Below are 18,650 nucleotides of genomic sequence, written 5' to 3' on the forward strand. Positions count from 1 at the left end.
TTTATCCGAACCTGGTCATAATGAACATTAGGATGGGCACACGCTAAATCCCAAGGTCATTGCCTGGGTTTGTTTACCATCAGATGGAAATTTGAATCTCAGCTCCACCTATACCAGCAAGTTAATCTCTCTGAGCCTGTTTTCTCATGTCTCAAAGATGGATCAGGGTGATGTTTGTGTGTAGTTAATACACAGCGTATAAAGTTAATCAATATCGGTACCCGTTCCCCTTGTCTGTTACCATTCGTATTAGTTTTTGGCACTTCTAACATAAACGCACCATTAAAAGCAAGCGTTGCGTTTTCACGCCAGTGTTTATGCCCGTGCACCCAATAATTTATGGTTTCTTTAATGCTTCACTTGCAGTTATTTTAAAAATCCCAGTAGATAAGTACAAAATGCCTGTGCGTTTTCCTTGTCTGCACATAATTAAGAACCAGGGACCACAAATGTCAACAATGTCACAGTTACAACTGGTCAACAGACACATGAAGAGTATACTGATTGGAAGCCCAGATTTTAAAATTGTTCTGTCCACATCTATAAGGACTTGGTTTATCTGTTTTTCTAGGCCAGAGTCCACATCTATAAGGACTTGGCTTATCTATTTTTCTAGGCCAGAGTCCACATCTATAAGGACTTGGCTTATCTATTTTTCTAGGCCAGAGTTCTATTGATTTGGCTTTCTTATAACTGAAATCCTCCAAACTAAGAAGAGTCTTAGAGGATCATGCAGATGGATGGAAAACAGGGAAAATACCCAACAAATCCAGCTTCTAAAGAAGCTTGGAGAAGAAGGTTGCAAAACTAAGAAAGTCAGTCTACATGAACCTTTGTAAATCATGAGACCTGTTCAGCCCTACCATGCCTGCCAGAGAGCCTTCGAGAAGAAAGAAAAACAGAAAGTCAGATTTTAAAGAATCCACAGTACACTGTAGAGAAGAGATTCAGGAGAAGAGTGCCTGGTATTAGCCAGAACACATTAATGGAGGTAGTCATTTTGCAATTTAAGTATCTTTTCGCTGCTGAAAAATAGTGAAAGAAATTCGAAAAAGAAGCCCATGATTTTGATGGAAGCTGTTTTGACATAAGTGAAACCAGGCTTGGCATGAGGTAGGGGCAGGCTCTGGCCAAGCCAATGGAACGGACCCTGGAAGGATTGAGACAAGCTGGGGAAATTGTTTCAAGATGCAGCTGGATCCACTTGAAAGGGGAGGGAAGTGGAGGGCACAGACATTTCATCAGTGTTTGAATTAGCGTTTGACTGGTGGCATGTGCGTTCAGAGATGCACGGGCCCCCCAGGAGTCTCCCTTCTTTTAGCGCCACCTCTGGGGAAAGGAAGAGGGTGGTGCCTTTCGAATGGTGCACCGTGAGGGCTTGAGGATTACTGGCTGGTTGTGAACTCAGATGCAGTTGGTTCGTGGGAAGAGGGACAGAAAGGGAGAACGCATGTTACTAATTCTCATAGCTGCCGGCAGCTTTCACCGTGGAGGGGCAGGAAGATGTGGCAGGGACGGTACGGAACTCAGTCCCTGGGTCATCTTTAACGCGTTTTTCAGGGCTTGGTGATTCTGAGCCTAGAAGATGAATGACCATAACCTTTGGGACGCAAAGTCTGGCTTCATTTACCCTTGAGTGTTGTTGGTAGCCTCTTCCAAGGCAAGGTCAAGGGCAACACCGTATGTGGAGAAGCACAGGAATTGCCATAGGAAATGCACCTGGCAGGGCTGGGAGGGGATGGTGGATCTCAGGTAAGGCTCAAGGCATGGGGAGTGGGCTGCTTTGGATTTTCTCTTTCTCAGACCTGATCTTCAGCTCTCAGGGGCAAGTCATAGCAGAGACCTCTGTGATGTAAAATAAGTGTCTTTGGCTGGCCAGTGAGCGGGGCATAGGAAAGACATGGAAGTTTCCTTAGCACCAATCCAGGCAAAAGAAGTACATAAGAGACTTTGGGTCCTGTAGTCCCTGGTAATCTGTCCTGAACGAAAAATAACGTGGAGAAAATTTAAAAGGCAATGCAGTTGTAAAACAAAAATGAAAAAATGAAATGCAGAGTAACATGAATATATTAGCATATGATATACATTATGTACTATGACATTTGAATGGTGTTTGGAATCCATGCCTGGTTAGCGTTAATGAGGAAGGATTTCCTTTTAAAGCAGAGCTGGTTTATGATGATACTGGAACAGTGAGGAAAATCTAGGAAGCCAAACGGGAAAGAATGCCTCCTTCACTTCAGTGCTGTCACGGGAGGAACTTTGAAGGTAGGAGAGGCTACCAGGGGCTTTATAGCGTAAACTGGAAGGAATGGTGGGTATTCCCTGGAATAATGTGAGGGGAAAAGATGGGTGAGATACTGGCAGAGCCATGAGAGCTATCTCCTCGGGATAATTGGGCATGATCTGAAGGAAAATGAGAAAGATATCAAAACAGCATTTTGCATGAATCGAGATTTTGTACGATACAAATGGCAGAGAGGATGCAGAACGAGGTGAAGTCTGGTGACTAAGGATCTCCTAAAAAGGAGTTGCTTTTAAGAAGCAAGACACAGAGACCGTGTATTGTATGATGCCATTTATATGAAATGTACAGAAGTGGCAGATCTATAGAAACCGAAAGTGGTGGCTGAACTGGGAATGGCATTAACTGTAAAAGGGCATGAGGGATCTTACTGGGGTGGTGAAAATGTTCTAAAACTGATTTATGGTGGTGGTTGCACAGCTTGGTACATTTCCTAGAAATCATTGAATTGTACACTTGAATGGATGAATTATGTCAGATGTAAAATATGCCTCAATACAGTCATTTTACCAAAAAGAGCTTTTTTTATTTTTTTAAATAGAAGGGATCTTTTCACTGACCAGTCATTTTTTTGTGGTGCTTAACGTGTGCCAGTGATTGTGCTAGACTGTGAGGGTACAAAAGTGAGGATCTTTACAAAGACGTAAGTGGGCAATTTTCAAAGAAGGCAGAGAAATACTAAGAATTTTGACCTCATTAATCATTACTGACTTGCAAATTAGGACAGGAGGTAGCTCTTGACTATCAGACTGGCAGAGATTAAAAAGAGTGACAAGTGGTTCTCTAAGACACTCCTGGTGGGATTCTAAATTGTCATACCCCTTGCTAGAGGAAAGCTTGGAAGTACATACAAAACATTTGACTGTGCTTTTGACCCAGCAAGAACTTCGGACCCAGAAAGTCCACCTAAAGGAATTTATCTTCAGGAGGCTTTAAATATCATCGACACTCTGACACCTCCCAATTTTTTATCTCCAAACCAGTCCTCTGCTCCAACATCCAGATTCAGATGTCTAGCTGCCCACACAGCCACCACACGAGCATCTCAAACTCAGCTCATCCGGAACGTAACTCCAGAATCGATCTGGGCATCAGGATAGGTCAGGTAGCCGCACCGCACAGAAGGCCACTCTACCAGCCTCAGGGGATGGCAACTCCATCCTTCTGGTTGCTCAGGCCAAACACCTAGACACCACCTTCCTCTCACACCCTGTATCAGATCCAAAAGCAAAGGCTGCTGACTCTGCCACCAAAACTGATCACGATTTTGGCCACTTCTAACCCTCTCTACTGCTGCTCTGCACTGAGCCAGCTCCTCAGTCACTGGAATTTCTGAAGATGATCGAATATCTGGTCTCCCTCTACCCTTGCTCTGCCTATAGTCTATTCTCAACACAGAAATGAAGGGATCGTTTTAAAACATCACATGACTCCACATCATGACTACATATCACATGACTCCTGTGCTCAGGGGAGTTACCGCTCCCCATTTTGCACAAGTCTTTACAACAGTCTTGCGTAAACTGGCCCCTGGTATCTCTCCTACCTCACCGCCCCTCCCCATTCCTCTCCTCCTCGCTGCTCCACACACACCGGGCACATTTCCAATTTACCACTTTTGCACTGGCTCTTGCCTCTGTCTGGAACGTATTCTCCCAGGCAGCTGCGTGGCCAACTCTTTCATCTGCTTCAAGTCTTTGCTCAACATACTTAAAATTTCAATCTGACTCTTCCAGCTCCTGGCATACTCAATCCTCTTTATCCTATTCAATATTTTCCATTTTCCATAGCACGTCTCACCTTCTAACATGCTATTTATTTGGATGCTTTTTTTTTTTTCTTTTTTTTTTTGCGGTACGCGGGCCTCTCACCGTTGTGGCCTCTCCCGTTGCGGAACACAGGCTCCGGATGCGCAGGCTCAGCGGCCATGGCTTGCGGGCCCAGCCGTTCCACGGCGTGTGGGATCTTCCCAGACCGGGGCACGAACCCGTGTCCCCTGCATCAGCAGGCGGACTCTCGACCACTGCGCCACCAGGGAAGCCCTGTTATTTTTTTTTAATTGAGAAATAATTCACATAACATCACATTCATCATTTTAAAGTGTACAATTTAGTGGGTATATTCATGTATCTACCATGTTGTGCAACCATCACCACTATCTAATTCTAGAACATTTCCATCACCCCCCGCAAAAAGCCTGTGCCTATTAGCGGTCAGTCTCAATTCTCCTCTCTCTCCCATCCCCCCAGCTCCTGGCAACCACTAATCTACTTTCTATCTCAATGAGTCTGCCTATTCTGGACACGTCCAATAATGGAATGGTATATGGCCTTTTGTGGCCTGGCATCTTTCAGTTAGCATAATGCTTCAAGCTCCAACCATGTTGTAGCATGAGCTTCAGTCCTTTTTATTGCTGAATAGTATTCCATTATATGGACATACGTATTTTGTCTGTCGATTCATCTGTCAGTGGAAATTTGGTGTAATTAGCATTGTTTTACGTGGTTGGGCCAAAGCTATAACAAAAACTTGGGTGTCTAACTCTCAACCTGGTCCTGTTTTTACTACCCCATCCTGTTTTTCATAACATCTGAGCATATATATTAGATTAATAGTATTGGTTGTTCAGAGGAAACCCTTACAACCTGTCTAATTACTCTTATCGTTTTATATCTTTAAAAGATTTTATCCAGTATGGAAAAAAATACACAATTCAAAAGGTAAAATCTAAACATTGTAGAAAAATGGTGCAGAGAACCAGGATTAATTTTTAATTTCTAGATTCCAGTCTAGAAAGGTCTTCATGCCTCTTCATCTCACTGTAGTTCACAGAACAACCCGAAGTCTGTACAGTATCTTTTATCTACCTGGTTTTTATGTGTAAGTTCATTACCATGGCTTATAACCCAGGATCAAAGAAAGTTTTTACTAGCTTTGGTCGATGTTTGAGGACCCTTCTCTCTTGTTCACTTTACTCCAAGGCAAAAGTTCAGAATTGTTCTCTTCTTCTGTTAGACAGTCACCGTCATTGCATTACCCTGACCATTAGGTAGGGGGATTATACACCCTTGGCTCAGAACTTAGTACATTTCAAACACGACTGGTCATCTCTCCTTATGACCTGGCCCCCTTCCCACATACTGACTGCCCCAGCTCTCAAGTCTGGTTTGGTATACTGGGAAAAGTTCTGTTTTCCACATTGCATTGCAGATGTAGGCAACATAGCCCCAGGCCTTCTCTTTGTGGGACTTGAAGCCGGGGAAGCAGGTCTGACTCGTTAAGGATTTGGTGGTTGACATTCTTTGCTTGGGAACCAGTGACGTGTAGTATGTGGCAAGATCCCAGTGGTGAGGGCATCCCCTGGGTTCGTCTGGGGTTTGTGCTTCCTTATCTTGGGTGGCACTGGTGGGAGGTCCAGCCCAGCCTGGCTTCCTGACGTTGAGCAAGTGTTTTCTTTGCTGAAACTTTAAGGATCTGGTCCTGGATGCCGCTAATTACTCATCTCGTTTGAGGTTCTATTGTTATTCTTTAAGATCCGGAGGAGTCATTGTATGTCAGGCTTCACGTGCATTATCTCATTTGTATGATTTCCTGCTTCTAAGTGTTTGGCAGTCCTCAGATACATGTGAAAACGACTGAGCCTGGCCCTCGTCTTCCTCAGGCTAAACGTCCCTCCTTCCTCCCACTATTCCTGGTTGCCACAGTTTCCAGCAGTTGTCTTCCTCCTGGTTGCCCTATGTCTGTGTTTTCCACTTTGTCAGTGTTCCTCTTCATGTGATGCCCAGACCGGAAATGACACTTCACGTGTGCTATGAACAACCAAACTAGAACCATTACCGAGAAATGAACCTGATCCTCATTTCATGCTGCACACACTTGCTGTGATTCTTTACTGGCTGCATCTTAATACCAGCCAACCCCTTCTACCCGCCCCCAGCTCAGCATCTTTTTTTCCCTTTAACTGCTGTGAGGCAAAGGTTCCTCTTGTGCAGTTGATTTTGTTTTTCCACTTTGGGTCTTTCCAATCTGTGGCTTTTTTTTTTTTTTTTTTAAGTGTAGTTGATCTACAGTGTTGTGTTAATTTCTGCTGTAAGTTTCTGCTGTATAGCAAAGTGATTCAGTTATTCATATATATACATTCTTTTTCATATTCTCTTCCATTATGGTTTATCACAGGATATTGAATATAGTTCCCTGTGCTATACAGTAGGACCTTGTTTTTTCTCTATTCTATATATAGTTTGCACCATGCAGTTCATTTTTTTTTTTTTTTTTTTGCGTTACGCCGGCCTCTCACTGTTATGGCCTCTCCTGTTGCGGAGCACAGGCTCCAGATGCGCAGGCTCAGCGGCCATGGCTCACGGGCCCAGCCGCTCCACGGCATGTGGGATCTTCCCGGACCGGGGCACGAACCCGTGTCCCCTGCATCAGCAGGCGGACTCTCAACCACTGTGCCACCAGGGAAGCCCGCAGTGCAGTTCTTGATCCTGTGAGCAGAACTGTACATTTCCCCCAATCTATTTTATCCATTTTCCCCTGGGGACTCGCAGTGCTATCCCATCAGAACGTTATGAATGGGAAGCTGGCATCATTCTGATGTAACAAGTTGTTGAGTGAATGGAGAATAATTTTTTTTTTAATGATATGTTAGGATTGGCTCTGTTAATAGAGAAATCCTTCTCTGACTACCTTCGTAGGGTACTCTCATGAGTCATTTCCAGTTCATGGTGGTTTTTTGGTTGGTTTGGGGGTTATTTTTAGCATCAACAATTAAATAGATTAAAAGAGTGAGTGAAGTGTGCAGCCTCTTTAAGAAGCTTAGTGCCTCAATCACTTGGCCAGGACTTTAGTCATATGGGTCCTGTGTGGGCCATCAGATGTGTCAACCCGCTGCATTGTCCTTGGAGGATGTTTGGAGGGTTTTAACCAGCCCCTCTCTGACCCCCCTGTGTCCCTTGCAGTTACCTGGCTGAGCAGTGCTGGAATGGCGGCTTCATCTACCTGATCATGCTGCGCCGCTTCAAGCACCAAGTCCATTCTCCTTATAACGGCAACAGCAGCAACAGCTCTGAACCAGGAGAGACGCCTACCTTGGAGCTGGGGGACCGAACTGTGAAAAAGGGGAAAAGAGCAAGAAAGTTTGCGGTCATTGCCAGGCCTTCTACCCACAAAGCCACTGAAGAATCCAAGAGCAGCGCTGGCTGTGAGTTGGACAGTGACCCTGTGTCTGAACTAGACAATGGCCTGGACCCTGAACTGGGAAACGGTCATGTCTTTGAGCTAGAAAATGGCCCAGATTCGCTCAAGGAGGTGGCTGGATCCCATCTAGAGAGGTCGGAATTAGACAAAGGGATTGCAAAGGCGGACGCCCCTCTGCCCACAAGCAATGACAGACGCCGCTTCTCAAAATCTGGGAAGACAGACTTCCAGTCCAGCGACTGCCTGGCACGGGTAAGGTTTGCTTTGGTGGTATAACCTGAATTTTCAATGAAATGTTGTTTGCAGTTGCATTTAAGGTTTGGAAAATACATCTAAGATGACTTTGCATTTAGAAACTGAAAGATTTATTAAGATAAATGATCATAGGACATGACAATAACAACAAAAAAACCAAGTCATTTTATCACACTTAAATAAAGAGCTAGCCGAGTGATCCTAAGGCGGAAAATTCAAGCCTTCTGTGGTATAATTTGAGTCATATGAGGCCCAGATAAAGTACTTGAACTGCATCATTATTTATCACTGCTGTCACCAGTGGAATTGCCACTGCAAGGCCAAGAATTCCTGGTGACCACTGATAGCATAAATATCCAAGCCTTGGTATTACACAGGACGGATGTCCAACCTGCAGGGAAGCATCTGCTTTTATTTTTAACATTTCAAAACCAGTGACATTTTCATGGGATAGTATTATTATATTGCTGAATTCCAGTGAAGTTTGGAAACTTCACAGAAATCTCTGATACTATGATATCCAGCTGTGATGGTCAGAGCTGCCCTCACCTAAAGGCAAAGCAGATGTGGTTTAGTTCTGAATGGTGATAGACACGCTTCTAGCCTCATATCGTCTACCCCATTATAACCAACACTTTCTTGTTAAGTTACATTTCTTTAGGGTCAGCGTGCTTGTTCCAAGAATCCTCTTGGCCAGGTATTCCTCTGGGTTCCTAACAAAGCAGTAACTAGCTAGATGGTTCCTGATTGGTTTCTTTTCTGACTCAGGAGAGGCCCTCTAAGGATGAAAGAGGAAGTTGGAAGGATGGAAAATGGGCACAGAGGAAGTATCGAGTTCAGCTTTGCAGCCTGGGAAATGATGCCCTAGGAGTGAATGTAATTTCTAGTAAGGCTATTGCATGCATATTTCTGCAACTGTAGCCAATCTGTGTAATGGGTTGAGAAGAATCAAAATAATCCTTCTCTTAAGGGACCATGTTTCTTCATTTGAGGAGCCTTACACAGAGAAGGTATATTTGTGGATGGAATTTACAAACAAATGAGAAGAAAAAAATGAATGTTTCTATTAATGGTTTTCTACCAGTTTTATGCCCCTCCCGCAAAAAAGGATTAAGGGCAATAAAAATATTCTAATGTGTATAATATTATCAATGAATACTATATGTTGATGTGATTGTTTTCTTCTGATGATTGTGAATATGCAGAAACCTTAAGGTGAAAATGACAAATGGGTAGCACTGGTTCATTTTGAAGTGTTAAGGTACCGAAGTTTAGGGTGGAATCTCACACATTCAGTCCAAAGATTAGGTTTTCATCTGTCCGAGGACACAGTGGGAATTATTTGGAATGATTTTAAAAGAAAAAATGCCACACCAGACTTGTAAGAGAATACCATCCTCTACTCATCCTGATCGAAGGCAATAACAAAAACTTGAATTTCTGGATTAGACTATCTTAAGACTGCACATACCAGAGTTCCTTTGCCTGGTTTTTGTACTCAAGGTCAAATGTCCAAGAAGATACAAATGAAGGGTGAAAAAAACCAAACCATGATCTATTACCGTGGGGATTTTTTTTTTTTTTGAAACCCCATGCCTATAGCGAGGAGAGACTTGCCATCTGGAATTCTTCATAACTGTTTTAAATCTATAGACTGATGACTGACCCTGGATTGTACTTTTGGTCTTAGAAAGTCAGGATGGGCCGCACACCTTCTCAGGCATGGATATTTCGGTACCCTCTTCAACCCCAGAAATGGCCTCGTTAGATGCATTTACCTGGGGTAATTAGGGTTGGCAAGAAATAGACCTTCATAGCTTTCCTCCACACCCTGGCATCACCCAAACTGGGACCAAGAGACCTAACAGAAGTCTGCTTAGGTTCTTGGTATGAATAGATTTATATTTTTACTCCAGGACGAGCCCAAGGTCATGCTAAAATGGAATTTCCAGAAAAACAAAAATTAGCTATTTACCTCTTAAGCCTTGGGGTAAAATTCCATTCCATTTGAATAATGGGAGATTAGACATGTCAGCGTTGTTCCGTTTCTGCTTTCTTAATGATTTAATATATCTACAAAGACTTAATAAATTACAGACAAGGCTTATAATCATTCAGACCACTTTTATTTGTCAGGTACTTCTTTTTCATAGACTGTTATTTCTTACAGGAAAATAAATCCTCAGACTTTTTTTCTATATTCTGTTCTGCCTTAACGGACCTAGAGGAAACATATTTCCTTTTAACAAATATCTCCTTTTAAAAAATGGCTTGTTTCTGTAAAGTATTAACACATAATGATACACATGCGAACAGATTAATTTTTTTAAAAGTTGGGCCCATCTTCTAAAGCACAAGGATCTCCTAGGACATAGATACGCAATTTTAGAAACGAGTTCCAGATTCCTTCCTCTCTGTCTAGTAAAGATCATTGCTCATCCAAGGCAACATATCCATAATGTGTATTCTTGTAATGCTGCATGGTGAAAGCGAATACAACCAAACTCAGTCACATAACAATGAAAAAAAAAAGAACTCTACCGTTTGCCAGTCAGGAGAGTTTATTCACAGCTGGTGTGTGTGTCTATGGGTCCATTTGTGGTCTTACCCTAGTACCCAAAATCCACCCTGTGCAGTACCAGACCTCTTTCCTGTAAGTGGTTCAGTAGAGATCTCAGAAAGGCTTCCCCAGGTCTGAACCTGCAGGAAAGTATGTGAAACTCAGAAGGAGAATCACACTGAGGGCTTCTCCTGGGTGGTCCCTGATGTTTGTATCAAGCAGAGGCAGCAGGAGGATGGTCCTCTTCTAGGAAGTCCCCATGGTCTCTGGGTGAACTTATATCCTTCTACATGGTAATGTCTCCTAAATGCCTGTCTGCCTTCACCTCTCTCCTGAGCCCTCGAGCTTTCTACCAACCACGTACAGGATGTCTCCAATCTTAGATATTTCATATCATGCCTGAAACTCGATGCGTTGCTTTCCCGCACCACCAAGCTTGCTTCAACATTCCAGGTCTCACCATCCACAAAGCTGCCCAAGCCAGAAACCTGAGATTCAGCTAGTGACCACTAGCCCTGGTTTGTGCAGAACTTTCCCTGGTTTTGCACTGACAGCTCCATATCCTGGGAAACGCCTTCACCCAGGCAAATTGGGACAGTTGGCATCATGGAGTCAGCAGGAACGCTGCCCTCTCCCTTACACCGCATCCTGTCAGCCACCAATCCTGTCAACTGCTGCTCCCTTCAGGATCTCTGTCTGCGCCACTTCTCTGTGCTCCCTCCAACAGCTTTAGGTCAGGGCCAGGCTGCTCTCATTTCTCACCTGGGTGGTCACAGTAGTCTCCCACCCGTCTCACTGCTCCCACTTTCCTCCCATCACCCACTGTCCCCACTGCAACCAGAGGGACCTTTCTAAAGAGCAGATCTTACTGCGCGAGCATGCATGCACATGTACACACGCATGTGCGCTAAAGCTTAAACCATTTGGTGGCCCACTTTGCCCTTGGGGTAATACCCAGATACCTTGGCTTGACGTAGCATGTGAGGCCTTTTCATCACCTGATTCCTGATTAACGCTTTGCCCCCATTTCTCACTGCTTTCTTCCTCCCTGTCTTTGGCTGAGTTCGTTTTTTTCACAAGGCCATGCTCACTCTTGCCTCTGAGCCTTTGCTCTCTCGGTCCCAGCTCAGCGCCTTGCACCTGTAGGGGCTCTGTAGCTATTTATTAATGAAGGCACGGGGCAGCCCCAGGCCTGAGAGATGGGGCTCCAAGTTCCAGCCCTGGTTCTTCCCTTCCCAGCTCTGTGGCCTTCAGGCTGCCACGTCCTTTCTCGAAGCTTCAGTTTTCTTACCTACACACTGAGCATTTTGGTCGGATGACTACGGGATTTCAACTCTGACATTACGATGACATGTTTCTTCATTTCTTACTGATCACTCTAAGTAAGAAGGGATAAGCAAACAGTCTCAAAATAGGTCTGCAACTGGAGCCAGAGCATTTACTGCAGTGAAATTCTAGTTGGATGATGTGTCTTCTCACATTTGGGGCAAAGATGCTGTTGTAAAATTTTATTTTGGGTTCTAGCAGATGAGGTCATTTAAATGCTGCCGAGGCCACTCCCTTTAATGCACCACCCCTGTTTTGGTAAATAAATCCCTCTGTTTGCCTTTGTGAAGAGATGCACATGTGAGCTCACACAGTAACTGGCGGTTTACAGGAAAGGGTAGCACTCTGACAACATTAATACAGACGTCCGTAGCGTCCAATTTTGCATGGTTTGGCTTTTTCTCAACAGGCTGACAAAGTCTCTTTGCCCTTTAAGCCAATGTAAAAGGAAGCAAAGGCCCAAGCCCTCTGTCTAGACAGGATCTGTTTCAGAACTCAATCATCTCTACAACTGGATCTGTGTTCACACGCTGAACATTGGCAAACAGGGAGGTCTCCCATCTGGGTAAACTTCTTAACGTCAGTCTCAATAACTTTGAAGAACCCTAGGATTAGTGGATAAACATTCTCTATTTGTTAATGCAGTGACATTTATGCAGTATTGTTATGTGCTAGGCACTGTTCTAGCTGCTGGAGAACCCATTTGTAAATGAGAGATGAAGTTCCTGTCCTGCGGCATTTGTCACGTATAAGGGGCCACAAGCAATAAATAAGAAAATAAATCAGAATGTTAGATGTTGACCATAAGTACGATAAATAAAGTAAAACAGTGACGTGAAAGATGGCCCCGCAGTGACATGGGCAGGGGGCAAATTGATATTGGGTGTTGTCGGCAAAAGACCTCATTAAAGAGGCCACGTTTCAGCTACAGACTGAGTGTCAGGAAAGGGCAGCCCTGCAAAATCCGGGGGCAGAATGTTTCCGGCGAGGAACTAGCACATGCAGCTGCTGTAAGACAGGAATGATAGAATATTCTAGGAGCAGAGAGTCTGCAGCACAGTGAGTGATGGGGACAGGACTAGGAGGTGATGTGGAGGATACGGATGGGACTCGATTACAAAAGTTCATGTTCGCCATTGCAAAGAGTGCGGACCTTATTCTAAGTCTAGCGGGGAGCTGTCGAAAGGTTTAAGCTGAGTGCATCATGATATATATATATAATTGTTAACATTTACCCTAGATGCGTAATGGATAATAGTGGTTTGTGAGAGGTAGAGCATAAAAAGGGAGACCAGATTGGAGGCCATTGTGATAACCCAAGCTAAAGATGCTGGTGGCTTTGACAAGGGTGGTGTCAGGGAAGAAAAGCAGAGGTAGATGAATGTGGATCTGTTTTGCAAATAGAGCGTTTAGATCTCACTCATGGTTTAGGTGTAGGAAATAGAAGGATAAATCAAAGACAGTTCGTGGGTTGTGGGTTTGCATATCCTCTTAAGCTTGAGTAGATGATGTTGCTATTCCCACTGAGATGGGAAAGAAGGAGAGTCCTGTTTTGACCCTACTGGCGTGTGTAGTGGATACCTAAGTGGAATTGTAAGGAGGCAGTTGGAAATATACTTGATATTTATTGTTTTTAAGTTGACCTGTTGGTTTTTGGCCAGTGCCAGCTTTAGGCTAATAAACTTTAGACACTGATTTTATTTTTAACTGAACGCTACTTTCAGCTGTAGGCAGCTAGATTTACTACTGACAATTGTACAATTGAGACCGATAACATCTGCCTCTTCCTGTTTCTGCCTCTCTTTGTGTTCCTCAGAGCTCCTTCATTAGATGATCAAGAAATTCCAGGGTGAGGAAATTTGCATCATTTTCTTTGAATTCTCCCCTTATAGTTTCTACTCTGTTGTTGAGGGAAAAATCATATTATTGGATAAAAGAAAAGCTGTTTCTAGACTAGTGTAGTTGGGGGCTGTATGTGTAAACACATATACTATTAGATATGTGTTTTGTTTTTGTTTTGCTTTTAACTAGTTGTGTGCATCTTGGGCAGGGGCAGGGGTGTGGAGTGGGCGTGTGGGTGCTCTTGTCTTTAACTCCTCTGTCAGGGTCAACATTTAGGCCATTCTTCTTTCCCCATGAATGTAGTTTTGCATGTTTCTTGTCACAAGTACTATTTCTAAAGCATTTAAAAATCAGAAAGAACTGTATCTAGTATTGTCACATCCTCTGTGAACCATACTTAACATGTTCTGTTTAGCAAAAGGAGGGTAGGACGGGAGAAAATGATGGTGTAGCTAGTAATAGGGATGGATAGGTTTTGACTAATTTGGGCTAAAACCAAAGGGGTTTTCTTATTTCTGGGCTCTCATAATGGTCCGTGTTGTTCTTGGGAAAGAGTTCTACAGATTTTCTGTACTGGGAGAGGGAGGAACACTGTCTCACATCTTCAAGACCCCAGGAGCCATGGCATGTCTTCCAAGGAAAAAAGTCAAGCCACCGTCGACTCTCATTTGTCACCTGCACCGTGAGGCCCAGGGAAGCAGCCACAGGGCTGGCCCATGTGCCAGTGTGGGACGCCCAGCACGCCGGGATAACAGCTAACCGGAGCACCTTGCCTTTGTTCTCTTCCGAGTCCTCCGATAGCCACAGGGTCTCGTGTAGTGGAAGCACTGAAGGTTGCTATCTCATGGTAGCACTGATTCTCAAGGATGGCTTCTTGGAAGTTGTGGAGCTGTGAGAGACTCTGAAGGCCAGGCAGGCTGTTTCTGAATGGGAAAGAGAGAAAGGTGTTCCAGAGGTCAGAGGCAACCAACCAAAACCCAGGGAGTCCAAAGTGAGACGATGGGATGGTGTAGGGATCGTTGACAAGTTCATGAACTACTGTGGGAGAAACGCCAGTGACTTCTGCGGTTACATTTGGCCAGACAGGCTTCGTGGGCCTGTGGTCAGTGGATGGAGGAGACAGCTGGCACCATGGCGTGTTGTTGGAGTCACGGAGCCCCCGTGAGCTGCGCTGGGTGAGGAGAAGTGTAGGGCCCAACAGGTCTCTCTGTCTGGCAATAATTTCCCTAGACGTTCCTGTTGCTGCACATTAGTGACCGTTCAACATCTGCTTTTTTTACCGTTGCATTTTAGTTGCTGACAGTATGCATTTCGGATTTTCTAAATGCTTCACATTTTTCCTCTTTTGCAAGCAGCTTGAATGGGCAGGTTGCCTACTTTTAAGGAGATGCTGGCTTTGTCTGTATTGGACCTTAACAGTTCCATGGACCTTCACGATGAACGAAGAAAACACAAAGCTTTTCTTTTTTAAATTGAGGAATGCATTGTGACCCCTACCTGTATACCTGGAGCCAGCAAGGACTTTGGGACGAGCCTAAAGTCAGACTCCCAAATAAATCACTTTAGAAGCTTTTGCTTTCATTTCTCTGAGCAGCCAATTATCAAACATTTTGCAGTGGGTGTATGTTTGTGTCCTTGGAGTGAAATACGGAGTCACATGGAGAATAAACCAGAGCAGAAAAGCTACTAGCAGTCAAGAGGATTTAGACACCTTTATTAGTTTTTGAAAAGGATAGATCTTTGGCAGTTCTCTGGAGGTCCAGTGGTTAGGACTCCGCGCTTTCCCTGCCGAGGGCGCAGGTTCAATCCCTGGTCAGGGAACTTAAGATCCCACGAGCCCTGTGGCGTGGCCTAAATAAATAAATAAAGTAAAAGGGATAGATTTTTATAGTTGTTGAAGCATTTTTAAATTCATTTAAAGAGTGCACTGGGGCTTCCCTGGTGGCGCTGTGGTTGAGAGTCTGCCTGCCGATGCAGGGGACACGGGTTCGAGCCTTGGTCTGGCAAGATCCCACATGCCGCGGAGCAACTAAGCCCGTGCGCCACAACTACTGAGCCTGTGCTCCGCAACAAGAGAGGCTGCGATAGTGAGAGGCCCGCGCACCGCGATGAAGAGTGGCTCCAGCTTGCCGCACCTAGAGAAAGCCCTCGCACAGAAACGAACACCCAACACAGCCATAAATAAATTAATTAATTAATTAAAAAAAGAAGAGTATACTGACCAGTGTGTGCGGAAGTTGATCACAAATTCATCGGTGAATTTCCTGTTTTGGTTTCTCCTGCCCAAGATCTCATTCATATATTTTAAAGAAGTTTGAGATTCAATTCAATATTATGTTTTTAACATATATGATATGCATGTGTAAGTCATACGTGGTTACCTATCAACATTTATTATGTATCTACTAGATATCAGGAGCACTGCTGCCTGTTTCCATAAATGTCTCCTTTAATCCTAACACCAGCCCTGGAAGTGTTAATACTTAACCCCACTTTATTATTTTTTTAAAGAGTTATATGCTTTTTTGTTTGTTTTGGGGTTTTTCTAATATTTATTTGGTTGCACCAGGTCTCAGCTGCAGCAGCCGGGCTCCTTAGTTGTGGCTCTGGGGCTCCTCAGTTGCAGCTCGTCAGCTCCCCATCTGCGCCATCCGAGCTCCCAGTTGTGGCATGCATATGGGATCTAGTTCCCTGACCAGGGATCGAACCTGGGCCCCCTGCACTGGGAGCACCGAGTCCTATCCACTGCGCCACCAGGGAAGTCCCTTTAAAGGCAAGGAAACTGAGGTATTCAGGCCTTATGTGACTTTCGTAAGTACCAAGTGGCAGAGCTTGGCTCAAACTAGTTGAAGTCTCCTGGCACCAAGACCTAGCTCTGTCTTCCTTTCATCCTCCTTTATCAATTAGTAGCCGTTGTAAATAAAAGGAACCCAGGCACAGCCAGTATTTACACACGTAGTGGTACCTGGGTTCCAGGCAGAAAAGCTTTACTTAACAGGACCCTGGTCAGGAAATTCGCAAATCACTTTTGCTGTGCTGTCCAATGTCATTACCACTAGCCACAGATGGCTAATTAAATTTAATTAAAATGAAATGAAATGAAAAATTCAGTGTCTCCGTTGCCACCAGCCATACTTCAAGTGTTCGGTAGCCACCTGTGGCTGGTGGCTCCTTTTGGATGGTGCAGAAGGAGAACACTCCTATTATCACAGAAGGTTGTTTTGGGCAGCACTGCCAGCTCGAGACTTTGGTCCAACCCACAGAATTTTCTCATCGGTGATCCCCTGCGATATCTGTCGACAAGTGAATACTTGGCTGGACCTCCCTGGTCCCCTCTCCTTTGACAATGGTGCGTGTCTGTCCAGATACTTCACATTCTGCTCACTTTTTCTTCCAAGGAGGAAGTTGGCCGGATATGGAAGATGGAGCTGCTTAAAGAATCGGATGGGCTGGGAATTCAGGTTAGTGGAGGCCGAGGATCAAAGCGCTCACCTCACGCTATCGTTGTCACCCAAGTGAAGGAAGGAGGTGCCGCTCACAGGTGACTAGATAACTCTCCCTTTCTCTGCCTCCTTGTCTTCCCCCCCCTTCCCTTCCCCCGGGTGCCGGGACTCTGGGCATTACAGTTTACAAGGATGATGCTGGAGCACGGGAGGAGATCGGGCACCAGTGGTTCTAATTAAACACCCCTCTGAGCACAGGAAGTGGTTCATTGCTGGGGCTATTGCCAGCTCTGCCACAGCATGAAGGAAGATTAGATTTCTTTCTAATCCAGTTTGAGTGTCAAGTGAATGTTACTTATCCTGACTTTTGGGATGTTTGTGCCACGTGGTTGCTTATCCACGCATTGGAACACCACATCCCTGACATCGTCACTCCCATGAGACTGTGGCTGATGACTTGGGAAAGTGATGGGGTTTAAATGTGACCACAGTTCGTGTGCCGTGTCTGGATTCGTCGGGTCTATCCAGATTTGATCCACACTTAGATATGTGTGTCTCTGCCGTGCAGATGTGGCGGGGGAAAAATAAATGTGAATTTTCTCCTTGTGACCTGAAAACAATTCACACTGTAAAGCTTCTTTTTTAAACTGAACAGTCATCTGAAGTAGGAAGAGGGACAGTGCTTAGGCAGAGCATGTCAAAGAAGAAGTCCATGTTGAGTTAGAGGGATGTAGCCGTCCCCAAATGTAAGCTAATGCCATGTAGCTAATTGCTTCTGTATACATAGGGCGTCTACTGTTTGCAGAGCACAGTGGGACGCGTATATATGTTGGATGTCCATACATATACAGTAGGTGGATAAAGGTAGAGTTTCACTGATGAGGGAGGTGAATCTAGTCTGGACAGTGTTCGGTCCAGGTACCCTGACGCTAAGGGGGAGTTGGCAAACCAGAGCAGTATTGGCCTGCTCCAGACCGAGGGAGCTCTCAGAAATGGATCTCATGAGACACAGTTGAAGGAGCTCGAAGAATTTAGTCTGAGGAATAGAATACCAAAGAGAGGACCAGGGCACAAACTATCAAAGTGTTTCATGCTCATCAGTCCCCTAAGTAGAGAGTACGATCCTGATAACTCAAGTAGAAATAAGATTAACTGCAGGTGTCACTTATCTGGGTGGCAGTAATTATTGACAGATTAAGACCTTAGATAGTTTGTATGCAGAAGAGCATCATTACACTTCCCAAATGATGGATGCTTTAAGGAACTCGCATGAGATAGCCATTTTCCCATTAGTCCTAGGTTTCAGGTTCTAGTCTGTCTTTGGAAAGTTGGCAATTAGGAAATTCCTGTGCTCAGAGATGAGCTTATGTAGAACTGTTCTTTCCTATTTTCCATGTGAGCTATTTCTAGTGGGTCTCACCATTTTCTTACAGCCTTAGCTTAGATATGTGTGTGTGTGTGTGTGTGTGTGTCTGGGTATTTAATTTATATGTGGGGCATTCTAGTTAATAACTGGAGATGAGAAATGTGGGATTAAAAAGGAACAGGGACAGAGGTGATCTTGATGGTGGTGTGGAGAAGTAAGCCCAGGGACGCTGGCCCAAACCACTACGTTCTCCTGTATTCCTGAATCCCTCTCCTCCAGAGTGCCCACCCACATACCTCTTTGACGTTCCAGTTTGCTTGTTCTCTGTGGTTTTCCTCTTCCATTCTCTTTCCA

The 18,650-nt window shown here is 44.5% G+C and overlaps 1 protein-coding gene across 11 annotated transcripts in view; it reads left to right on the forward strand.

Moving 5' to 3' along the window:
- The window catches only part of PDZD2 (PDZ domain containing 2), a 372,865-nt gene that overhangs the window by 267,159 nt on the left and 87,056 nt on the right, over positions 1–18,650 (forward strand). For 10 of the 11 annotated variants that reach the window (XM_019930197.3, XM_073802038.1, XM_019930193.3 and 7 more), the window contains 2 exons: positions 7,267–7,756; positions 16,886–17,028. In XM_019930197.3, the coding sequence (XP_019785756.2) occupies positions 7,267–7,756; positions 16,886–17,028 (633 nt within the window). Of the gene's footprint in view, positions 1–7,266; positions 7,757–16,885; positions 17,029–18,650 lie in introns of those variants that run through there. The other variant, XM_019930198.3, reaches the window with a different exon arrangement.

This window comes from Tursiops truncatus, chromosome 3 (assembly GCF_011762595.2).
Source record: "Tursiops truncatus isolate mTurTru1 chromosome 3, mTurTru1.mat.Y, whole genome shotgun sequence".
In the NCBI taxonomy this organism is placed as follows: Eukaryota; Metazoa; Chordata; class Mammalia; order Artiodactyla; family Delphinidae; genus Tursiops; species Tursiops truncatus.